Genomic DNA, 25,636 nt, shown 5'->3' on the forward strand with positions numbered 1-25,636 from the left:
AGTTTCCAAAAAAAAACTTCTTTCTACAGTTTGGGGGGGGGCAGACACTTTTTTTGCCCCTTTTTGCGGTACACGTTCCAATTATTTGTAGAATACGAATCCGCTTTGTTTTGCCGTACCTAAAAGAAGCCCCCCCCCCGGAACAACCAGGATTATCACAGGGGGGGTGGGGGGGGGGGGGCGGAAAGGGCGCCAAAACAGCGTATATGCCGAGACTGCTCCACAGCGGGAAGTTCTAGGGATGGTTAACAAGCGCTTGAAAGAATGCACGTCGCACTAATATACTGGCACGACAATGCTGTGGGGACACTATTGCGGTGGGTGTGCCTGCAAAGTGTTTCTGAAGAGGGACTACATATTCCTAGTCCAGACGCTCCTTTAAGCTAACAGAACGATACACCGACAGTGAGCGTTCTTTGCTGAATGTGCAACTGACGTCGACAGTTGTCGGGACATCCGGCTCCCGAAAAGGGCAAGGAAGAATTCTCTAGAGCATTCGGTTTTCAATCACGACAGCTTCTGCATCCGTGTGTGACTAGCACAATGACTCGCTGCTGCGATACGAACAATGCGGATTCGTTCGCAAGGTAGTTTCGCCGCACTCCTTCGACGAAAGATTATGGACATCCTTGCCCACCGCGTAAGCCCGCTTGCCACGAACAGAAGCGTGAATGGCGAATGTATTTATTTGGTGACTGGACTGGCTGCCGCTAGTCCAACACAGTACAAAACGGTCGATATAAAAACTTCGCCGAAATAAGTGTCTCTTTAAAGGACGTACATACAAAAGACGAGGGACAATGAATATCCTTTTCTGCTCGCATGGAGGCAAAAATTGTGAATGTCCACATTCATACCACTCCCGTGGTTCGGGCTGCGTTGAGTCAACGCGCCAGTTTAAAGGAGGAAAACTGTGGAGTCCACTTACGCCACGTGCCGGTTCCCATCAAAACTTTTTATGCGAGGGATGCAAGGTCGCTCATTTCATGAGCTTCCAGTGCGACGGCGGTTGCGCCATCCAACTTCTTGAGGAGAGCGTCCTTCGATGACGCATACGTCATTCTCGGCTTCACAGGCGCGTTGTCGGGGCACCAGAGAACGAACTGGATCTTGTTGCCTGTACAAAGAAGCGAGAGAAAACGTACACAGAACATAAACGTATGAACGGCTTTTGACGTCATGACGAGCGTCAGTATGGCAACTATTGATCGGTAGTATTTCGTTACTGGAGAGCATCCCAATCATGCGCGTACTACTACTTTACGGCACATGTTTTCGTCGGTGCACATGGCCGATACATAAAATGGCAGCACGCGTGTCGCTTCGAAGCTAACTAGACCCCTGGTACAAGCGGCACAATAAAAAACTAGTAAAAACTAATATGCAATTCACTATGAAGGATTACTGTCCAATACGCATCTCCACTACGGGTAAAAAAAAAGGCCTCTTGCCATCACTCTAGGCACGCAGCTACACACACACACAGTAACACTTGGCTCGTGGAACTGGCCGTCTTTTCTCCTTATTTTTCATACGACGTAAGCAATCACCCCACACAGTAAGCTTTAAACAAAATGCCCCTCGTCAGACCGGAGTTTCGCTGCCGTCGCAGTCGTCCTGCACACGGAGCGTCCGGATGTGCGCTGAACTGCAGTACAAAAAATGTGCGAGCTGTGTACACGTGAGGTAGCAGTGACACGCTAACCTCCCAAGGCGGCTTTCTGTGTGTAACGTGAAGTACGGGATTCACTGTAAAATGGCTCAGCATTTGCACCCATAAGCAGACGAAAACAGGGCAAACCACCGTTTCTAGAGGAGTGGCGGACACAGCGGCAAAGCAAACGCCACACACCGTCACTGACGACAGAAACCGCTCCTACTGAGAGATGAACAGCCACCACGTGTGCAAACTATGAGTACTCCGGTACGCCTGTGCATAAACGAATGACTCACTAAAACACCGCTATCCACAACGGTCGCTATACGGTAGCCCCGTGGGTCTGCCGACATAAAACGCTTTACCCGCACTGAACATTGCAGTCTAAAATTCACAACCGGACAAAGGAATAAATCAAGTTTGCATCAAAGTACTCACCGCAATCATACACTCCAAATCGGCAATCATTCGCGGGCAAACCAGCCTTGAACTCGTCTGCATTGCCCTTTCCGTCCTTCTCGACAACAATCTTCGTGCTGTCGATTTTGAAGATGATCCACTTGACCGTCTTCCGGATCTTCAGTTCGTTGAAAAGTGAGACGCAGTTCTCGTCAACACCCATTCCGGACGCCATCTTGGCTAGTGTTTTGAAGAAAAAGAGAACAAGTGTGAATCGATACTGGCAAAAAAAGCAAAAAAAAGTGAGAGGAGACGGTAGCGTTCAGAAGGCACCATACATTACAATAGAAACTGCTGCATTACCCGGCCTGCTTGTAGCGTAGGTACACCCTGCCCCCGCTGCGGTGTTGCCTGACCATCTCCCAACTCTCCTACAACGTGATCTGAGCCGCCCCGCCGGGACCAATTTCACACCTGCGGCGGCAGCTGCCAGCTGTGTAGTCGCTAACGGGCGACACGAGCAGGAGCAGCTCCAGCGTGCATCGTGATGGGAGGCTTTTCAGGAATCCGTTCACCACCCCAAAAACCCGCGCGGTAACATCTTTTCTGGCGCGCGCGCTCGCAGCGAAAGTAGCCAAATCCAAGACGAAGAGCTGTGCGTGTCGTCTACTGGAACTGCTGCGCACACCAGTGCGACGCCGGTGGAGCGAATAAACTTTATTAGGGTTATCAAGCTGCGTGCAGCTGCCATAGGCACTACGTTGCCAACCGTCTTACGGCTCAGCATGCAAGTCGGCGTTCGATTTCTTGTGCCCCAGCCGCTGTAGCAGGCGCAGCCAACTATGAAATACTCGCTACACGGTTCCAAAATTGTGCCTTGTTTGAGAAGAAATTCCCCGTTTGACAATCTGCGCAGTTTGTCGCTGATCGGAAGAAAAACCGCTGTAGCGGGAGAAGTCGTTTGCGGAGGAAATTGCTGCCTTTGTCGCAAAACGGGCGAAGCATGTATACACCATCTACAGATGGCAAGCATTGCTAATCACAGCAGTCTCCTGAAAGTTCCGCAAGAAAGCACACACCCGAGTTCGACAAAATAGACAGGAGAAGAGGAAGAATACTTCCAGTACATGGCTGGCACAGCCGGGTGAGGCGTATTACCCACTTTTGGACGCGTAATGCTGCGTTGTAGAGGCTACGGAATAATGATCGTGGCGTGTGTCCGGTGAGCCAGTCGTTTGCGAGGCCAAAAAGCATTGTGTGTGGACTCCTTATAGACCCATTCACATTCCGTATTTGCGACATCGTGCTATTGCAACGGTTGTGCCGCAGCCTACAGTCAAGGGGTCGTTGTTTTGATAACATGTAGATTCGTTTGTGCTGTCCAGAACCATACTTTCGGACACGGTTATTCAGAAGCATCTGCAGGCGGCCCCCAGATGCCGTGTTCTATCCTGCAAGCAACCAATCGTATAAAATGTCATTTAATGCTCTGATGGCAACCACTATATGGTATGGTTGCTTGTTGTTGGGCGGTCACCGGTCAACAACTCGGTGTCCACAGTAAACGCTTTCGTCGCCAAACAGGCACCTCGCAAACCCAGCGCAGATAACGAGGGAAAATACGAACGCAGTGGTTGGGATTACCATCCCTCAATATGCGTTCAGATGCTTATGCAGTGGGTGGCATTAGACACGGAGAGGGACAGGGGCTTCTGAGCACCGAATGCCCATTCAGCAGCTGTTGTTCTGTCCGCGCCGATTGTGGCACGGTTGCAGTCTAACACGTCCAGCTCGAGGTTGGAATGAAAGAACGTTTGTCCACTCACAGAAGCGAAACAAGGAGGGGAGGAAAGTGGAAAGAGCATGACTCTACGATAAACTGAGACTAGAGAGGCTTCCCCTGTCGGCATGGGCCCACGCATTCGAGAAGCCGATGCCACGGAGTGAGATGGGAATGTTTGTTTTACCGCGAACCACTCTAGGACGCGTCCCGGCACGTCGTTGTCTGCAGTGTGTATTTAGCAATTGATTTTCCACGGGATAATGTTTTCTGCGTCATACGGTCTGCAGCAATACTACCATGTGGTCTCTCCTCACAATGAGAGTTGTCACTGAAGTTTATCTCGTGACACCGCCGTTGTGCAAGTGGAAATGTGAATTAAACACACTTTTTGTAAGACACGAGAAAACCAAAAAATTCATGTTTAGTCTATGCAACGCTAAGCACCGCCCTCTAGCACTCAGCCGAAATGGTTCGTGGAACCCGGATTCATCTCTGGACAGCCGGGAAAAAAGGAACACGCATCTTCAACAAACAGTAGTAGCGGCAACTGTGGCCACTCGGGCTCTCTGTCATGGAGCTCCAATCGGCTCCAGGGGGATGCTACCATGCTAATTTCAGCTGTTCCGTGAAGAAAGATATAGTTCTGGTGAGGCAAACGTTTGATCGCAGAAAATAGTTTCCGTTCCGCTTTTACGGGTAGCATGCAATCAGGCCATGAAAGTGGCGAAGAACGTCGCAGTAAAAAACGCGGGGTAGCAAAGAAAGATGATTTGCATCACCTGATCCCCCTGAAGACACTTAGTATTTCAGATTCGTGGAGGTATGTCCACGAGCACATTTTCATATAGAGTCTCCTCAGTTGGGACTGCTCTTCTTGCCAGGTTTGCTGGGCACACACTAGCTATGAGACTTGAAGGGCACTCAGTGGGCCGCCGACGTATAGAGTAGGACAACTTTTCTGCCACATAGAAGGCTGTGTCGTAGAAACAACGAACATGAAGCAGACATGACTTGTTGGAAACTTGTCCGCTTGCTCTTACTGATGGCGTAGTGTAGTTGAAAGAGTGGCATATCCATACCGAAACTTTGGGGGAATCATGGGCGTTCGCCACACCGGTGTCGCAGTAGCTAGCCGTGGTCTCGCTGTCCAACAGCCAACACGCAAGGGTCTGGAATTGCTGCCGTGCACGCGGATCCCCCCTACGCATGGAGAAACTCTTTCTGTTTCCCTGCACTGAGGCATGCGCACCGTTTTCCGACGCCCAGATTTCAGGTTTGTGCACTGTAGGCGCTAACTGGAAGATGATTTTCGTGAGTCACGCGAACACGAACAAGCGGTGCAGTAGGACGATCTGAACTATTGAACTCTTTTACAAGGTGCGGAACCACGTGTTTCCCGTTTGTCAGCTTCATGGACTTTCCTGTTCAAGATGTTTCGGACCCGCGCGATCGTTCTGTTTCCTCAACTTGCCCCGAAAACGACTTAGTCTCTTTACTTTCAGCACCATGCGAACTTCTCAAGTAGACGACGATGACTCGGTCACTGCAGATCGCCGATCGACTGTTTCCATGTCGAGTCTTCCTCCTACCTCTCTGGGGGTCATTCCAGAGGACGCGGGAGGGCTTGGAGAGACTGGGGGTACAGGGACGGGAGCCGGTCTCCCGCTGCCGTCTTGCTGTTCCGATGGAGCTGCCAGGGTTGCTTCACAAGGAGGCGAGGAACCCCTAGGGACCTTCCACATGTGGAAGCGATTAATTCTGAAGACATTGTCAGGAGGTCAAACCCCCCCCCAAGCCCCTGACAGGCGCTCCTCTTCTGTGACCCAGTTGGCGACGCCTCCGGGAAAGACTTCTAGCGTAATCAGCTCAGGCTCACCAGATGTGAACAACCTGTGGAGCCGGCAGTCAGGACGGTCTTCGTTCTCTCATCCAGAGTCTGTGTCTAGTAACTTAGGCCGGTGCTTTGACATCTCTACTACTCATTACAACCGAAAACATGCGGAGGCGGAAGAAAAGGAACGGTAAGTGTTCCACCACAAGAAATACAATCACAGGTATTGCCCTTGTTGACCTGATAGCGAGACGGGGGCGTGGTTGCGCAGAGCTGGTTGTTATGCTCTCTCCCAGTCTTGAGGTGTAATGTGTCGTAGGTTTACGTTGAAGAACATCGCCACGACAAAGTGGCGACACGGTGAAGCAGTTTCTTTCATTCACCCGTTTTGGCTGACATTCGAAAACAAGGATCTCGAGCACCAGTGGCAGATAAAGGTATTACCACTTACCGCTTCTCGTTTGTTCCCTGCTTGCAGTTACTTACCTCGTAAAGTATATCGGGATCAGGAAACTGCCCGGAAGAATATGCATTTGCTCACCACACGGGTCCCCGAGCCAGTTTCTTTACTTTCCTACGCCTGAGCTCGGCACAGCGTTTCTCAGATTCTTGTCACAACGCGTCTGCATTTTCATACCAAAACCGACAACAATGAAACCGCGTTTTGTCCGCACATGCACACACAGGATCTGCATTACTTTGCTGGCCTCGTCGTTAGGATCCTCTCATGCTTGGCACTAGCATTGCCTCGTAAGTCTTTCCAGTAAATTCCTGGGGCAGTTTGCATTGCCTGTAGAAGATGAACCCAGATTCTGTATTCCTACACTCATTAGGGTCCACGGGGGCGGGCATCTCTCTTGTTCACTTCCGTAGCCTTGGCCTGCGGAATCGCCTTGAAATAGGTCTCCCGAACGGAGTTCTATATTCTAACTCTGCAACTGTTAGCCTCTGGAAAATTTGGATTGTTTCTGTATTTGTGTGTGGTGTGCCTTTTTTACCTCCTCGAACTTCCGACTTTTCGGCGCTCCCCGATCCCCAATACTTACACGGCACTGCCGATGTCGTGCTGGAACCCTCCATTGGTCTTTCCTCATACATGCCTCACCCACTGATTTTATCGCTGGAACCGTTCCGTCTTTATGCTGCTGGCGGTTGCTCAACGGACGTCTCTACTCGATTGCGACGATCGACGCATTTCCGGTTTTCCTCATACAATTTCGCATGTGCACAAATCCAGTATTTCTGGTCTACTGCCACTTCGTCTGCAAAACTTGCGTGTCTGCTGTCACGCTTCCGTTGTTAGCCATTTCCCCTACTAGCATCCTTGCTGCAGTTGCCTATTGCTGCCCGGCTTTACAAATACGGTTCCGAGCAGTGTTTACACTCTGGTGCTGCTGGGCAGCTTTCGCAACTGTTTTTCTAAGTGAACGTAAGCTCGGTCGGCATCCCGTTGACAAAGCGGGCATAAAATAGAAAGAATGAGTTCAAAATTTTGTGTGAAGGACGCATCCGGCGAACTTCACTGGTGCAGAACGGAGACGAAGAAGCCACATCGTACCTAGCCAGTTCCCAACAGTTCAAATGTTGAGATTATGCAATTGCTCTATTGAGGAGATCGAGCCAACATATGTCTGCTTAGCTCTTCTTGGAAGCCGATAAGATCAGCTTTCACTTCTGATTCATATGGCAATGGAGCAAGCTTGCGTCCACCGTAGAAGAGCGCATAAAGATCCCAGTATCGCTTCTTGCTATCACAGTCCTTTAAAAACACGCGATACCAGTGTGTGCCGAATTTTGCTTCTCTGGTTGGTGCATCCGCTGTTTCTTGCAGCCATGCGCATGGTCAAGATGTTCGGCCTCACAGTAAACAAGACGTATTATGCCAGCGAGATAGGCTGGACGACGATCATGCCGTTCGTTCTGTTCTCGGCAATCCTGGGCGGCGTCGAGTGGCCAAAGTTTGCGCTCATCACCCTCGTTGAGTCCATCTCTGTTGTGATCGCCGTTTCTTTTCTACCAACAACATTAAGTCCCTGTAAGCTGTCTTCGGCTGTAGTCTTCGTTAACCGATCCAAAATGGACACAGGCTGCTGTGCTGTACCCACTGCCACAGTTAACGAGGAGCTTCTGCAGTCCTGACGTCATTGACAGCTGAACCTTGAAAACACGGATGATCACGGCAGAGATAAAGTCCTCAATCTGTATCTGGTGCAGCCAACCCAACCCAACTCCAGGCCAACTTCATGCGGGACACGGGATTTAGTGCGACGCATCCCAATGAGGCCACAAAATATAGTAGTGTCGAGCGAGTGGCGCAATGGATAGCGCGTCGCCCTCCGGAGGCGGAGGTTGCGGGTTCGAGTCCCGTCTCGCTCTTATGGCCAAGAGGTTTCGTACCGGTTTCTGTTTCCGTTGTGAAGCTGTTTACAAATGCTGTGAAGGAGTCCATACAACCAGTTTCTTCTTTCCGGCACAGAATCGCGGTCACAACTCCCTCGCGTGATTTTGCATTTTGTCACATCGGCGTGCTCTCGGTACTCTCACAGGCGTTTTCCCCCCGGGTAGATGGGACGGGGAGTTGCAAGGATTAGCACATGTGGAGGCACATGTCTTTCGAAAAAATGCGTCGAATTGATGATGAAGCCGTGCTTGAGCAATGCACTCCGGGCAGCAGAGAAGACCCTTTAGGCCACCCCACAAGCGGCAAACCACACTCCGCTGCAGGCGAAGACAGCGTACTACCGGTTTCCTCCTGTTGTTTTTTCATCAGGCAGCAGAGTCCCCCTACAAGTAATCAACTTCGTCGCGATGATTATCGCCAATTTCACGGTGCGGCGCCTGGAGATATACAGACGACTGCGATACCTGGAATATCGATTTGTGAGATACCATGCGGGAACCCGACTGTCTTGACTGGCCAGTGCCTGCCATAGCTCGCAGCACCTTTTCGTGACATGAAACTCTGCTTTAAATGCAGCCGTTCTTCATGGTGTCACCTTCTCATTCGCCCCCGCCACAAATAGAGCAATTTTCTTGAGTCACAAATCATTAAATTGCGGAGGAGATTGAGCTGAGGGCGGTGCTGTTGCTTGTGCGGGGCCCCGAGTAATGTAACCTGGAGTCGAGCTGATGGCATAAAGCTGCGCGCACTACGAATTTCGTCAAGTTTTATGTGCTCCTCATTTTGCTCATTTCTGAGTTGCTAACAGCGAAAATATTATGACTCATCACAGCAGCGGGCTGTAGAAGCGTGATACATATATGACTAGGTTGCACCGAAATTACGACAGAGGAAAGGGATCGTAATCACACCGAACATCACCATTTACGCTCCCCAGTTGTGCCGATTATACTCTAGCACGAAACTCATCTCAATTGTGGAACAAGCATCTGGCTATATATCGAAACCCTGTTTTAGGCGGCTGGGCAACTCCGATGCTTCGAGGACGAGGCGGCACGATTCATCAAGGCGACACCGGTGGAAGACGCCTTCTACTGCATCAAAGAATCAGAGGTCCGTCTTAAGTGTCCACTACAGTCATAAACAATAGAAACTGGTTCGAGAAATTTCGGAATCGTTCATCGTATTCCAGGCCTCCACACCGTTGACATCAAGCCATGCTGTGAAATTGTGCCTTGTTGGAGCCGGTCGAGCCTGAATCGGTGTGGGGTGTAGGATCAGATAGTATCTAGCTGTCGCTAATATGCCCCAGAATTGTCCCTCTTATTTCTTCGTGGTACAGAGGTGAAAATAATCTTTTTATCCCCCGTCCTGTTTGAGTACTTCGTCTGGATGTCGAGACACGGTTGCCACCTTAAGTCCAGAGGCCCGTCAACACGTAGACAGGTTGCAATTGGTGTTACTTTACATCAGACAACGCTACCAAGCTGACGGTGAGTAAACCACCTCATTTCACTTCCACAGTGAAGGTTTGTTATGCGTTTACATCTTCGTAGCGCCTCCTGTCTGAGCAACTGTACACGCCTGGAAAGGGAGAAACAACAACTCAGACACTGTACAATTGTATCTTGTATCTTACAAGAGCCCAGATCAAGTTGTCTTTTTTCGACGAGCATGCTGCAACGGATCCATACCTCTTCTATCGGGAGGACAGACCTTCCCCGTTACCCGCCGAGCCTGACGCCGATCAGGGGGTTGTCGGAGAGAGCCGACCTAGTGGGGCCGAAGGAGCTGCAACTCTGGGAGAATATAATCTATCGATATCCGGTACGGAAGCACAAAACTCACAGACAACACTTCATAATGAGATGCCCTAGAGCACTAAACGTCTTGGTAAACCCATGCAACCTCACCCAAGCGTCGCTGCAAGCGAATGACAGCTGAAATTATTGTGAGGTGTCCAGCATTATAGGAATTTGATCCTGACGCTCTTGACATCAATTTGCCTGTCGAGTCCTCGAACGTGCCGTAGCTGCACATCTTCTGGGAAAATTGTTCACACCCCTCGTTTGATCAGGGGGGATCACTTCTTCCATACTGTTTGTAGTACATCCGAGCACAGATATAGGTACCCGCAAAACTAGGGGAACTCTTGGCCCACAACGAAACCTCGTTTTTTTGTTTGATGTTTGTCGAACCCAGAATCTGGTGGTGAAAATGCAGAAAACATAGCATCAATAAAAAGGAGGCAGAAGAATAGAGGAACATCAGACCGGACCCCCGAAGCTGCAGGTGATAGCATGCCAATTCCCGAACCAGTGCTCTTCCAGAGAGAGGCGTCTCCTGTACCCGTCAAGTCGAACAAACGGAGGCGCCATTCCACTGATGCACGACGCATGCAAGGAGAAAACAGAAATGAAGATTATGAGTAAGAGGCGAGTTTCAGACACTGTTTGACCTGCCACTTAGTCAATCGCTTGCGAAAGTCCTGCATTGCTTTCCATTGAACACACGGTGGCCCCGAAATAGACTTATATTTGTACTGAGTATGCACGAAACCATGCTATCACAATAGAACTTGGATTGTGTTAGACATCGAAGATCTAAACGAATGATCCAATCATGTTATTGGATCAACAGGGTATTCATTGCGATCTGGCTACATACTTGATAGTAAACTGCATAACTCTGAGTACATTTGGAGGTTAGACAGTATCGGAGCCCGTACAATTGTATTGCTACATTTTGTGAACACACTGTGGAGAGTGATCCACGCATGCAAAGCAAATCGGACGAAAACTGCAACAAGACCTCCTGCTACACATAAAATGGGATTCCTAGGTTTGTAAAACAACCTTTTCTGGGGACTAGATACCACGAATTGGACGTCCGACTACTGTTTTATATCTTGCATGCCTCTGTTTATTGGATCCAGGTTGTATTGCTTTAGCAGAGTAAATCACCCATAGGATGGGGAAAGCCAGACTAACTACGTTTTGACAGATAGAGTTACAAGCGGAGCCTCTTGGTGCAGTATCGCTCCCTGAGAAAATGAGATGGGTCTCGTTGATACTGCCTTCGACGTGTAGTACGTTCGGTTGAGAAACTGTGCGTGTGGTTTCAGCAAGTTTGGGGATGCGCTCGCATGTGCATTTGGAATTACGGGATCTCAACTGCGAGCAAAAACGCGTCTAGGCAGGATTAACCAGTCGCGACCAAGAAAGATAAGTTTCTCTTCGCTCGGAGCGGCAAATCTACCAACTGAAGAAAAACACAAGGACGAACATCTCTCCGTTGCCACCATCGAAACCATTGACGATCGCCTCCTTGGCTTGGTTGCGCGTGTTGGAGAAGACTGGGACTTGAATATGTTTGAGCTGTGCGAGCAATCCAACAGAATGACATTGATGGCAACAGGATTTCGCCTACAGCAGTGAGCCTTTTTAACCTAACAGTAGAATTGGATGACTTTACTTTCGATCTGTAGAAGCAATCTTCGGGTACCTTGGGTGTGATTAGTGAGCCAACTTCCCGTGCAAACTGCTCAAAAAACGCGGCAGCCGTTGTGGCAACTCAGGAGCGTCTCGCTGACTCCTAAGCGGTTGTGTCTGCATCGATCGTTTTTCCACAGGGTCCGTCAACTTCAAGAGAAAACCATTTTTTCCCTGCACAGTTTGAGGACTAGCGTAAAGGCGAGAAAGTGGCATTTTTGCTGTCTTGCTGATCCACACACACGGAACTGTCCCTGTTTTTTTTATGTGCCACTGTTCGCCCGCAGCCGATTTCTAGCTGAGCATGAACCCGTCTTTTACTTGCGCACTCTCACATGGCGTAACTTCCTCAGAGAAGTTTCTCAAAGGTCCGGCAGCTGAGTCGTCGCATGCCTCAGGGCAAGTACCTCACACGCTTGAGTTTCTATCTGAGCCAGCAATTGGAATGGCATGTAAAGCGTCTGCTCAAAAATGTGGCATCTCGGTCACCACGACATATTTAGAAACCTAAAGTGGTTTTTGTTTTGGTTGCGTAAGTGGCTTGCCGTTAGAGCGGCACAGAACACCGCGTGTTACGACACGTTGCGCCCGTCCTTCGAGATTTCATGGCTGTCTGTTAGTTTCGACTCGCAGGTCACTTCTTCGGTCACTGTGTCTTATTCACGGTGCGAAAATCTAGAAGAGGCCCTGCCGTGTGCTTAATGATTCCTTCACAGGTACAGGCACAACCCCTACCACAATGAACAGCATGGCGCAGCGGTGGCGCACATGATGGTTTTCCTTCTTCGTGCTTGCCACGTTTGGACCATGTGAGTCACGTGCTACTTGCTTGTCAACACCATGGTGACGCGAGTTGGCAAGCAACAAGTGATGGAATCGAAAGTTTTTCGGCTTTCTTTTGACCCCGGCGTTACCCATTACGTAACAGGATGGACAATTAATCATTGTCGCTGACAGTATGCTCTTCTACCGGTCCACCAGCGGGACTTTTCCTAGAAGAGAATGCCGTAATGCCTAGACGTTTTCATATCCCCCGCTCACATTACTCTAGCTGCTCTTTGGAATCTATTACACAGGCAGCGCTAAGCTCAGTAGCGCTATATGGGAACGTGAGGGCGATCTTGGCAGACCCACGCATCTCGTGTACAGGTACTATTTGAAACACGCGCGATCGGCCACTGTTGAATGTTCTGCTTGCTGTTTGCTCGATATCCAGGTTCAAGCCTCTGCACCAGACAGCCATCATTGTCGCGGCTCTTGTGCACGACGTCGGACACTTCGGCATGAACAATAATTACGTGGTGAACAGCGGGCATCCTCTTGCGATCACCTACAATGACCGAGTTAGTCTGCTGCGAAGAAATATTTGTGGTTGCGTCGTTTTTCAGAGTCTGTCACAAGAAACCGTTCAGTTCCACCACTGGTTTAGGAGTTACGGTCTCTGACTTAAATTGAGGAGCCATATAGGTACAAACCACGTCGAACGCGTACTGCACGGTACAGCCAGATGAAACATGTGCCTCTTGCCACCGTCGATAACAGAAAGCACACATCGGGTCTCAATCCAGTCTACCTCAACGATTCGCGTCCTCGTTATTGCAGAATCATTTCTAGTTGGCCATATGGGAGTGCTCCCAGGTTTCCACATCTCTCGATTTGCTCAAGAATAAGCCACAATGGGTGCTTGTCTGCGATAGAAGAGTAGGGCAATGTAGTGAGTTTGGCGATACCAAGACGAGGATAAAATCCGACCAAATCACTGTCTGGCGAGTATATGGTGCCCTTCTTCGTCGCCAAGAAAGTGTTAGGTTGCATGAATGCTGCGAGGTAGGGTCTGCCATCTTTCCTGCTCGTGCAGTCTGTCTTGGAAAACTTCCATTCCGCTCTGGCGTTCCGAATAATGACCATGCACGGCACTGAAGTATTCGACGTTGCGGAAACATTTTCGTCGGAGGACAAGCGCGTGAGCTTCGCCTGATCCTGCTCTATGTGGAAGGGAATTAATCCACTCACTGGAAATAAGAACACTCATCGAGCAACGACAAGGGTCTCGGCATCGAAATACCGTAATCCCACTTCCATCTGGTAGAAACAGAACCGCGTGTCCCTCTGCATACCATATTTCAATTATCTGTGCCGTTAGGTCAGCTGCTGGTGAACAGAAACGTGGTCAATTTTTTTACCACCACTGAACTGGACCTCCTGGACGCTGCTTCTACTTCCAACTTGCCTATTCCCAGGAACGTCACTTGTGCAGACACAAATTGTTCACGGGGGCGAACCGAGTTTCTAGCTTCTACATGAGAACACCAGATGTACATTGTGGTGCACGGAGAGGCTGTCGAGATGATCGACGTTGGAGGGAACTAACCTGGACAGCCGAGGCGTTTTGACGGGGTTTCATCTCGGCGAATGGTTGACGGGAGCGTAGGCTCCAGCGAGTCATCTATATTGTCACTCATCGGACTTCGTGCTCACTCCTGCTCGATTTTTCAGGATTTCCGGAAATACATTATCGAACTCGTCTTGGAGACCGACATTTTCTTTCACTATAAGTTCATTGGCCGGTTCCGTCTACGGCGACCGATGTCGTCATTTTTCAAGCTCTTGGGAGAAAGAGGCACCCATTCAACCAACGACCAGAATAATGCCCCTCCCTTGAGTTTCCCGACGAAAACCCGAACTGATCTCGACGAGGCGTCCGAGGAAGATATCAAGGACCTCAATCTACTGGCCAAGGCTTGCATCCGAGGTGCCGATGTAGGGTGAGTGACGCCGATTGTCTGGAGACCTGAATTTTTCAAGACATTAATCTTCTGCAGTTTATGCTGTCCCAATGCAGGAGAAACATCAATGAGTCTGCTCTGCGTTAGTGTGTAGCTTCACGCTCTTTAAGACATCAGATTACCCTAACCAAATGTACTTGCGTGTCGCCTTGGTAGTTGCCGTCACCCGGGTTCCATTTAGATTCTCCATCCGCAGGTTCGGGCTCGGTTCTGCAAAACCCGCGTGTTGTAGCTAGAACTCATACACGGCTATTCGGTTGAACTCATAGGAGATTCAGCACGCGTGTTGGAAACAGATTATGATCAAATAGGTAACTGTGGATGAAGTACGACAAACTACTGGAGGAGGCCTTACGAAGTATTTCTTATCGGGCCCAAAGTTACACGCGCTGGTGTCCCTAAGGAACGAGGAGTGAGGCAAGAAAGCGGGTTTTCTGATTTCGATGAGAGGGTGTATTTTTTAAGAGATGTCATCAGCTGACTAAACCATTCATTCAGTCCACGGGACATCTGTACACCGGTTCCGTGCGCCGGCGAGGCAGGAAAATCATGTTTCGAACATGGTGTTTGTGCGTTCAACTGGGAAGTTTATGTGGAAAAGGACTGAGCTACATCATTTTCCCCAGAGATCTGTTCGTTGTTCCTGACCCCCGTCTCACAGAGACACCTAGACATACAGACATATAGCTGCATATGTATATATATGTACCAAAATTTTATGGCATCCATTCGCACAGCTGGTGTGGTCAGTAATGTTGGCAAACCACACCAAGAAGTTCCTACATAGCGATGTATGCATACATGTGCTGTTTTTTGAAGGCATGCAGCGGTGGAATGGCGTCAGCATTACTTCTATTCAAAAGCTGTGCAGACGGAGTTTTTCAACCAGGTATGCCGGGACTGTGGGACACCATGACGGCGTGCCCGTGCTAAAAAGATATGCGAAGTTTGTCGAGAAGATGAATACGTGTTGCCTCAATAAAGTACCTGCTACCAGATGTGAAAAAACGTTTTACTTCACAACGTTCGGCATCTTTCACCGAATTTATCCTTCCTCTCTCCCACCGAGGAAAGATCCCGCTCTCATTGCAGCGGTGTTAAGCATGACTGACTCGTACGTTCTGCTGCGCGAACGTACGCATTCACGGTAGATCTAGTGAATGGACAATACGTGCTGTTTCCCCCATTTATGCACTGGTGTCCTGTGCTCAGGGGGAGATAGAGAAGACGCTTCGGCTACGAATCTCCCCATGCTGTGATCCCCGTACAACTGATGTGCCCAAATGTCAAGACGGGTTTATTACGTTCATAAGCCGCCCGTTGTTTGAAGAGCTTGCGCTTATCAACACCAACAGCGACATAATGAGAGTAGGTGTGGAGAACGAAAGTAAAAGCCGATGCAGGCTCTTCAGTCATATATTTGCAACGTACGAAGACCCGCACGATGACGCTGGCGTGCGCCAGCGGGTCAGGCTGACATTGGCGACGCTATGTTGGAAAGCCCAGTCTTCCAGTCGGCTGGTGAATACACTTGAACAAACTGTTGGGTTGACCGTTGTAAATACTAGAAAACGCTGTGAGACAGTGAACAGAGAACGGCAACCGTCTGTTAGCACAGACGGCCGTTAATAGAGTATGCTGGTTCTGGTAGAACAACATACCCAGATTTTAGCGATGTCTCCACTACAATTTCTGGGTGGAAACGGTTGAAGAACGCCAGCGCCCAGATGGACAGATTCCTCTTTGCTGTGCCTTCCGTTTTTCGGTTCCCTGTGATGCAGAAATGCGTCCCTTTGCTCAATGCAAATCAAGCGACATGGAACCGAATAAAGGCTAACGGAATTGAGTGGGATTCGGATGAGGCGCTGCAAGAAGGATTTAAAAAGATTTGACGTTACGGTTAACGTCTCTATTTTTCATTGTTCTGTTGGACTATACTGGTTTATTTTTGTGCTTTTACGGATATGCTTTCTCTGACGCGTGCCCCACGCCCCACAACAGTGCTACCCGAGTTCTCGGCCAAGTTCCCGGTAGGCATGCGATTTCGACTGAGTTGTTTAGGGTTCATTAGTTGATGTAACTCGCGCATTCCTGAGCACGTATGTGAGTCAACGTAGAGAGACTTTATTCGCTCATGGGAGAACCAGAGCTTCGCAATTGAATCGAGGTGCATGAAGACTGCTTACACACTTAAAAAAGCTGTACCAACATCCGGGGTGCAACGTAACGCTATCTCGAACGAGCCGGAGAGTAGTTTTATAAGCTGGACGGGTGAAAGGATGACGGAGATACAGTTGTTTGGCAGGTTGTTTTCACCTGGAGATTGAACAACCGACAGCGCCCAAAGACACGCACCAGCACTGAATTCGGATGACTTGGGGAGAGGATCTGATCGTTTGACTCGCGGACATCAAACACTAGAACTGTTCAACGCTCTGGTTACTAGACGATCGCCACCGCTACATACATCGTTCATGGTGATCCCAGTCAGCAGGATTCGCTTACCACGCAACAAGAAATCTGCCACTGTTTCCAGGGGGGTGGGGGATTCAAAGCTCACCAAAATATTCCGACATTTCACACGAAATAACGAGATCGGTGAACCTAGCGACGCAAGGCTAACACAAATGCTTGTTTTTTGAAGCGTATTACATCGCGCCTGCTGCACATGACTGGAACCGTTCTCACTAAGTATCTAGGACAGCGGCCTTTGAGAGTTCTCCACGAACACGTGCCCCCAAAGCCCTCAACTCGCCATAGCAGAAGCGCAGGTCTAACCTGTGAGACTTTATCAGACTTCGTTGCTCGTTTCACCTGCCTTCTTTGGGTCCCCCGTGCTGCGTTGCCACTTGTGCTGATATTGTTCCGCCGACGACGCTCTTGCCCATCCGCGCGCTGTTTGCCACTGTACCCAAAATACCCTCCAATCGCGGGGCTCCGCGGAAACGCTTAGATTTCCTGATAGAGCGTAATGATGCAAGGACCCCGCCCTCTGCCAGTGCCACCAAGTTTCAATATACCCTGCCTTCGTGTATGCTGCGTTTGCGACTGGCTGTGGCCTGGAGAGTGACGCGATTCACTGATGGGCAACTTTCCGACAAGAAAGCCGAATGCAGTCCTTGCGTGCGAAACTCAGGGCATGAAAGTTCTCACGGTGACACTACCTGTTTCCGAGTTGTTCGAACACAATGTTCACCGCCCACACATAATTCTTCTTTTAGGTGACGGGGTCGTCTCAACCTCCCGCCCCCCTCCCCTTCCACATTGAACAAGTCTTGTTCAGCGCATGAAGTCCTTGCACCACTTGAAGACAAAAGTGGACAAACGCACAGGTGCACCAGTGACTCCCTCACTGGAGTCGGATCTTCCCAGTACGCACGGCGTGTACATCTAGTTGTACATAGTAGACATACATATGTTCACGTTAAATTAAAGTATATGCCTGCCACAGGCATTCGAACGTGTGGTCGGGTTTCTACAGACTCTTGCTTCCCTGGGAAATTTCTTGACTCCTTGGTGACGGTCTCAGTCGGGAGAAAGGTAGGTCCTACGGCTTCGCAGCACCTGAGTTCGGCAGCGTTCACTGTCTTTCTCGCCTCCCGCCGTGCCGCTCGTTTGTGAAATGGATTGCTCACTCGTGATTCCTGAGAAGCGCACTTCGTCCGCGAGTTCTTCAAATTCGTCATCCTCTTCCAGCTCGCCCCCACGGTTATCTCCCGGGCGCGTGACGAGGTGAAGATACAGTCGATCCAGAATGACTCCGACGCCCTCCTCCTCACCCTCTACCCACTGTGCTCCCCACCGCTGCGAAACGAGGCGGCGGAGCTCCGGCCGGGCTCCTCGTTTGTTCCGGCCCGCGATGCGCCCAGTCGCCTCGGCAGTCGTACCTTGCTGCAGACTCTCCTCTTCCTCAATCAACTGGTCTCCAAAAAAAGTTGGAAGGCGAACGTGCGTCGTGAGCATTAGAGTCAGAGCCGCCGCTATCACATAATACCCACACGCGAACATGGCAGCCGCAACTGCCTCTGCCGAGCATGCATCGTCACTGCTGGTCTGACCCACCGATCCGGTATCCGTCGGAGGCCCTCCGCTCTGCATGCTCCCAGGCGGGGAGACAGTAGTCGTCGACGAGAGCTCCGCCGCAGGAGCGGAGTCAAGAGGGGAACCTAGAGAGGGATCGTCGTTCGAGAAGATATCCGGAAAGTTCCGCCACGAGGGAACGCGAAACAACAACTGAACGACAATAATGGCAAGCCCTGCCCCCGCCCTGACGCAGGCAGACGCGGCGGCCGCCGCGCCGCCGCGAACACCTGTATGGAACCCCTGGAGAGGGAGGAGAGCGACAGTGAAGGCCGGGGCGAAACTGCACCAGCAGAAGACAATTTCGTAGAGCAGCGACGCGGTTTTGGAAGCGGAGATGGGGGGGATCGACGGAAACCGCTGGCTGAGCGTCGTCAGCGTCAAGGCAATGCCAAAGCTCATGAAGCCACACACAATGCCTCCCACCATCTGCAGAGGCTTGGGTGGCAGAAGTGAGAGAAGAAAAACCGGGAGAATCGCTGTGAGGACGCGAACAAGCATCACGGGGATGCAGAGTTGAAAGAGATGAAGCTCAGGTCCGATTTCCGACTGGATCGGGCCCGGAGCGATCGGCGCGGCGCCTGGCGCAGAAGGGAAGATGGCATTAAACCATGAGAAATCAACCGAGAGGAGCGGAGCGAGAGCCGCCATAGTCTGTGCCTGTCCTGGAGAAAAGACAGGCGGGCTCCCGTTCTGCGCGAATCCCTGCTGAGTGGCCTCGAGGACAACGCAGTCCAGCAGCAGAAAGCGGAAAAAGCCCCGCAGGGAGAACGCGGCACCGATGAACGCAGCCGGGGCAGTGACGCCCCAGAGCGAAGTCACGCGGCTGGTTTTCAGATACTGTCTGTACACCGGAATCGACCTTTTCGCTGCCAGGGGAACGGTACATGGGCAACACGTCCCCCGATCGCCACTGGAGCGACGCGCACACGGACACAGACACGAAAAACCTGCACGGACGCAACACGATAGGCAACACCAACCAGCTGCTTCGGATCTCGGAGAAACCGACGCTTCGTCGCCTGAAGCAGAATTTCCGGTTCCACCGTCAGCTGGGAGAAGCGGAGCCAACAGCTCACTTGACGACGTGCTGCGTCTTGGCTGCGAGGCCCTCTCAGGGTTTGGCAGAGACAGTCTGTGAACGGCAGATCCGAGCGCCTCTGAATCAAACGCTGCCGGGAGCGAGGACGAGGACGCAGGCGGGTGCTCGACGCCGCCGGGTTCAGCAGCGTCGCCTCGCGGAAGAGAGCTCGCTGGCGAGTCTCTTTGCGTGCGGAAGGGCGCGGCACTCAAAGTCGCATGTCCACAGCCTGCGCCGGAAGACGGGGGTGGACAGTGGACTTGGATCGCCACAGAAGACACGGGGGACAGGTCGGAAGAGCCGCCGCCGGCAGGCTGAGTAGGGTGGACTTTCGTAGTCCTGCGGCGCGGGCTCTTGGTTTCCGGCGCACGCGAACGCAACGCCTTCAGAAGAGACACGCGTTGAGAGAGGAAGTACGGATTTTCTGCGAGAATACAATCTGTGATGAGAAGAAGGAGCAGGCAGAGGGGAAGCGGAAAAGACGCAGCTAAGCAAAACAAGGGGAAGGGTGCAATGGAGACTGCAGACGCAGGCGGCGCAGCCTGCGAGAGAAAGGCCGAGAGAACAACAGGAAGAAAGAAATGCGCCGCCATCTGTATCGCCACCAGATAGGCAATGGGGATGTACGGGGAGGACGAGAAGGCGAACCGACTGACTGCATGCGGCGTCTCCAGCTGCCGCCGAAACAGGCCATGCACCGGTGAGCAAACGGCCGCCAGGAGCTCCTGCAGCCGCCAAGCGAGCACAGACAGCGAGGCGCCTTGGCGAGCTCGAGACGACGCAGGAGCGAGGAGGGGCGAATCTAATGCTTCACGCCCCCCAGGAACCCGCCTCCTCAAGCTGTCCCCGTTCACAGGCGACAGGCACCCAGGAGACACTGTCTCCTGAGCGGAGCCTGGAGGGCTGGCAGCCTGCGCCGCCTTGGGATGCAGAGACAGCCGGAAGGATGCGGCCGCCTCGAAACAGATGCAGTGGGAGACGACGAAGACTCCCCCGCAAGCGGCAGCAGCCAAGGAAAAGAAGAGGAGAGCCAGTACCGGCGCGACGATGAAGGGGAGGAGCACAACAGAGGCGACGAGTGAGGAAGACTTTAGTACATTCCAGGCTCGTTCCAAACTCGCGAGGGTCGAGCGCCAGAGAGAGTCCCCGAAGTCTCGCACTGTCTGCCAAGAGAAAACGGGAGGAAACGCGTCAGGGTTCATGAAACCCCACTTGCTTCCCGCCGCTCCTGGCGACACGCCGGCGAGGGAATTCAGGGCTAGGGCGGGCGAAAACGACCGAGGCGCAGGATTGCGGAAGCTCGGCACGGAGCTCCCTGGCTCCGCGTCGTCCGCATCGGAGAATCCCGGAGAAAAGGGCCTTTCGCCTTTCTGGGACTCCTCTGATGCCGCGAACGAAGCGCCAGCCCTTGGCGACGCAGCGAGCCCAGGAGACGCATCCTCCAGTCGGTTCTCGCTCTGCGTGCGCGTCTCCTGGACGTCTTCTGGCGAGGCATTCCCCACGTCTTCCGCGCCAGTCTCGGGTGGACTGCCGAGCGCCGCAACCTGCGTCTCCGCCTGCGTCCGGGGCAAGTGTTCGCTGGTCTCTCCCCCGACTGTGCTGGGGTCTCTAGGCGGGGAACGCGGCGCAGCGAGAGGAACCCGTTCCGAGGAGCCCGCGAACGACAGCCGTCTCTGATTCCAGCCCCAAACTGGCCCAACACTGGCGGTCGCTGCTTCGCCTGCTCTCGCTCCTTTCTCCTTCACTTCGGACCGTCCACGCGCCTGGCCCCCGCCACTCCCCGCAACGTAAGGTTGGACGGCCTGTGCGGTGTTCCCGGAGGCGTTGGCCTTATGAGGCGGCCCTTGGTCGAACGAGGCTGCGCCTGCTTGCGAGAGAGACGACGCGTGGGGAGGAGGCACCGGCTGGTCCTGGTGAAACATCCGCGCCGTGAGGAGTGCACACACAGTGAACGCGAGCGAGGCAACGGTGAAGAGTTTCAGGGCTCTCGAGAGCACCCAGCGCCGGCCCCGGAAGTCCGCAGCGAAGCCGTAAAAGAGACAGCCAAGCGCCTGGCAGGCGAGGTGCCAGGCAATGAGGAGATCCTCGGCGAACGGCCAGGCGGCCGGGAGGGGCGACGGAGAGGTCAGAAGCGAGGGGGGGAAAAGGGCCGACGCAGCACGGAAGGACGAGAAGTCTAGGAAAGAAAACCCGTTCGGCGAATCCGAGGCGAACGCGGCCTCCTTCGCTTCCGGACGGGAAGACAGGGAGGCGGCGGGGGTGTCGCGCGCCCCTTTGCCTCGAGGGAGCAGCGTGGTCAGCAACGCTTCCTGAGCTGGCTCGGCAGTCGTCTGCGCTCCATTTTGAGTGCGCACTAAAGCTGGCAGATGCGCACCGGTCGGGGGACTTGCGAGGAGGGCGGCGGAGGCAGCGGGCGACGCTCGCGGAAAGAGATCCCGGAGAAGCACGTGCGGCGCGGGCTCGGCGAGTTCCGTCTCTCGCAACGCACCGCCTGGGGTCTCTGAGCTTTCGGCCGCACCGGAGGGGACATTTGGGCGGTAGTCTGCCGGCGCCTCGCGACGGACGAGCAGGGAGAGTGAGGCGATGTGGAGATGCACAGCAAACACGGAGAGAAAGGCGACAAAGAAAGAGAAGAGGCGCAGAGACAACCCAGGGAGGACAGCAAATGCGGAGTGGACGGAAGCTCGGCGCGCGGAGGCAATGCGATCTGCTTCTGCGCGGCTGCAGACCAAGACTTCATCGACGCTGTCTCCGTGACGCTGAGAGAGCGGATTCGGAGGCGCCGCGGACGCAGGGTCCCGGCCGGTGCGAAGAGCGAGGCTTGGGGAGGGAGACTGGGGAGCACAGGAAGGCTGGGAAGAAGCGCCTCCAGAGGCTGTGGTTGGCGCCGGTCGCGGAGAGAGGCAATCGCGATTTGCAGCGGGCAAGGAACTATCTTTGGAGTGAGGAGAAGAAGCGCGAGAAGGGTCAGGAGAGCCTCGGAAGATGCGAGGAAAAGACGTCTCTCTGGAGGCAGAAACACGACAGCTTTCCCCCTGGGAGGAGGCTGCCTCACAGAGGGGCGCTGCCGCACGCAGTGACAAAGACTCGCCGCCTGCATGCGGAGGAGGCCAGGGACTATGGGCGAGCTCCATTTCTCTGGAAACACAGGGAGAGAAAAGACAGTGAGAGGCCGACGCGTAAACCAGTGCACACAAGACAGAATGGAAGATCACCGAAACGGTCGAGACCCACTGTGATCGCAGGCAAGCGAAGCAAGGCGAAAGCAGAGGGAAGAAGTCCGCAGGCTTCCTCTTGCAGCCACACAGGTACACACAGACACACACGTGGGAGAAGAAGAACTCGACGCTTTCGAGAGGCGTTCGGAACGCGCAGCAGCCAGAGAACTGTCGAGACCCCCGGTGTGTATCCGCTGCCGCAGAGGCTTCACCGAGAGGGGCCAGGCGCGAATCAGCGAGATCTTTGCTTTTCCAAGTTCCCTCGCGCTAGATGTACGCGAATGCCTCGGTGGTTCTGCTCTCCGAACAGAAAGCCCTTTTCCCGGCACCCGTCCAGCGCCTATCTGAAAGGACGTGGAAAGAGCCAGCTTCTCCATGCATAGGCCGTCTACTGTTGGTTTTTCAACCAAGACACACGCGCGCTCCTTTTTGAAACGAACCTCGTACACTGCAACGCTGGAGCTGCGATGCCTCGTGACGCGGACCGGGGCCCGGTGTTAAGCAGAAACTGTATCTACCGTAAACCTGGCGTAATACTAGTCTGCATGCAGATGCAGAGATATGCATCGTATACACTTTCAGAGGAGTTCGTTGAAGAGAGCCTCTTGTGCAGAGAGAGTCACCGTTCACGGATTTGTCTTTGCCTGTTGACAGTGCACACGTGGCCAGTCATTCACTGCTCCGTACCTGGTCTCTGTGTCGAAGTGGAGGCGCAGACTCGAAAAGAGAGGGAAGAAGAAGTAAAGGAAAACTCCCACTTTCGAAGTGTCACTGGAGAGCTAGAAAGGCTTCAAAAGAGTTTCGAGATTCGACAACTTGGAGAAGGTCCGCAAACAACTTGGTACCTCGTCCCGGCCTCCCAGCAGGAAGATTGGGTAGCCTGGTGTATGTACGGCCCCCGTTTCGAACTGCAGATGTTCAAGGGGAAACGCTCTCTCCAGAGGTAAAAATGCAGTTCTAGGACGAAAGGAAAGCGACAGTGGGGCTGGCAGGGAAGAGTGGTCTCTTCAACTCGCCTTTCGGCTTCTGAACGCACACCGCTTGGCTTGGAAACCCGCGTGCGCATGCATCCGCGAACAGTAGGACGGCAGCACACCGCATCGAACTTGTCTCACCCTTGTCTTTATTTCTGTGGTGTTTTGGGGCCTTTTCCGAGAGAAAAAGAGAGAGACGGTCGGACCCAGCGGAGAACAAACAGACAGAATGGAGACAATGGGACGAGCCACAGTGAGGTGCGCATTTCCCCGAAAACGGGGCACGCAGATCAGTTGTTTGACACACAGCATCGGCTCACTACAGACTTTTCGACACTGTAAACGTTCGTTTTGCATGTGTGTAGTCGCCCAGAGAGCGGCTGATCGAGATGCTGGGACGAAAAAAGAAAACAGATAGAAAAGGAGACAAGACAGCAACACCAACACCTGGGTAGACTTTTAAGCAACGGGAAGAGTGCAGCCCCGTAAACAGAAGCGCATTGCTTTTGAACCGGCTTTTGGCGATTTTTTAGGACTGCCGGAGATGAGCGTCAACAAATGCCGCGTCCAGATCCTTACACGGTTCTGTTTCGGCGGACTATCCGCATTGCCCGACGCTCTATTCTGTGCGGCGGTTAGATGAAGTTGGCTCAAAATGCAACCGAAAAACGATCGTTCTTGACGCTGTGTGGCTTGCGGCCGCGCACACTCAAGTGTCTAACGACAGCTCGTCTCGCGAGTTCTTTGCATTTGGAGAGCAGGGTATGATCGGGCAGAAGAAAAGGCTCTGTCAGCGACGCAGTTGTGTGGTGTGTGCGCACCTGCCGTAAATTCTGTTTCCCTAGCTTTTCTCGAGCTCTGTATCTGGGGCGCTCTATGCGCGAGGCTGATCCACTATCGCGGCTCAGAGAGACCGCTGAAGAGATGGCGGCTGTACGTTAGGGCAAACACTTTCGGAGGTTTATCGGAGTAGCCCCTTTCTAAGGATTTTACCGAAGTTTTTCCCCGTGAGGATGTCCTGCGGCCCGCACGCATTGCAAAACGATTGAACTTTACAAGAGTGCAAAGTCTTCTTTGAAAAGGAGCACCCCCGCAGGAGTCTCTGCCACGCAGACGGACTCCCCGCTCTTCAGACAAGGCATGAACACATTCCGTTTCTCCAAAAAAGTGTGGATCACGAAAACGCAGCTCGGTCTCCGTTCCCGAAAGTGCCGCACACGTACATCTCTGCAAACATCTGCTCGGGCGTATGACTTCCCTACGGCCACGGAGACTCCCGCCCGAACAGCAGCATTGCACATGCATGACACAGGCCGTGACCCGAAAATCGGGTTGACTGGAAGAGACGTGGATTTTGCCGCAGCCCCACACATGGCCATCTACCACCTCTATGCGGAAAAAAGTTTCGATGCTCCGTCCTCTCAGACAATCCCGGGGACGGGATTTGCGAACGCGACTCGGCACTCGAGAAACCGTCTTCCCACCCTTTCCGTCGATCTTTCTCGCCAGAAATGTCGACGTTGGGCACGCGCTGCCGTGGAACGCCCGTCGATTTCAAATCCGCAAAAAATGCACGAAACGCCACGCCACCCCCCGCGGCCTCGCACGCGCGATTGGCGTCGACACCAGAGACGTTTCCGGGACTTTTTGAAATTGCGCGCGCGTGCCCTGCCGAATCGAAGCTCAAACATCCTTCACGACAAACGTGCGGACCAGAGTTCCGCATACGTGCAAAATTTCATAAAAGAGACCGGGTCCGCGAGCCGGAAAACGGTGACCCTCGTCCAACCCCGGCTCCGCTGTTTCCCTGAAAAAGGAGATGCCGACTCGCCAGTCTCTTGCCACAATACACCACGAATTAAAAAGAAAACGCGCGTGAAAGCCCTTCCACACAAATGTTTCACAAGGTTCACTCCGCGGACTTTCACTCGCGGG

General features: G+C 52.7%; 3 protein-coding genes and 1 non-coding gene across 4 annotated transcripts; 2 read left to right on the forward strand and 2 right to left on the reverse strand.

Moving 5' to 3' along the window:
• Positions 1-956: 956 nt before the first annotated feature.
• On the reverse strand, positions 957-2,291 carry NCLIV_012510 (hypothetical protein; the record flags this gene model as incomplete). The annotated part of the gene is made up of 2 exons (XM_003881437.1): positions 957-1,117; positions 2,096-2,291. 2 exons carry the CDS (start codon positions 2,289-2,291, stop codon positions 957-959), a joined length of 357 nt encoding a protein of 118 aa, XP_003881486.1.
• A 3,054-nt stretch (positions 2,292-5,345) lies between these two features.
• Positions 5,346-14,331, forward strand: NCLIV_012520 (putative 3'5'-cyclic nucleotide phosphodiesterase; the record flags this gene model as incomplete). Its single annotated transcript, XM_003881438.1, has 12 exons — positions 5,346-5,860; positions 6,389-6,420; positions 7,502-7,705; positions 8,441-8,550; positions 9,089-9,184; positions 9,721-9,898; positions 10,274-10,499; positions 11,196-11,504; positions 12,279-12,371; positions 12,779-12,905; positions 13,421-13,525; positions 14,059-14,331. The coding sequence occupies 12 exons, from the start codon at positions 5,346-5,348 to the stop codon at positions 14,329-14,331; spliced, it is 2,268 nt and encodes a 755-aa protein (XP_003881487.1).
• NCLIV_t060001 lies at positions 7,974-8,046 on the forward strand. The gene has a single exon. It is a non-coding gene; the product is annotated as a tRNA-Arg (tRNA).
• Positions 14,332-17,873: 3,542 nt separating the features above from the next.
• Positions 17,874-22,643, reverse strand: NCLIV_012530 (conserved hypothetical protein; the record flags this gene model as incomplete). Its single annotated transcript, XM_003881439.1, has 1 exon — positions 17,874-22,643. One exon carries the CDS (start codon positions 22,641-22,643, stop codon positions 17,874-17,876), a length of 4,770 nt encoding a protein of 1,589 aa, XP_003881488.1.
• Between the last annotated feature and the right edge of the window lie 2,993 nt (positions 22,644-25,636).

The sequence above is a fragment of the Neospora caninum genome, chromosome V (assembly GCF_000208865.1).
Source record: "Neospora caninum Liverpool complete genome, chromosome V".
In the NCBI taxonomy this organism is placed as follows: Eukaryota; Apicomplexa; class Conoidasida; order Eucoccidiorida; family Sarcocystidae; genus Neospora; species Neospora caninum.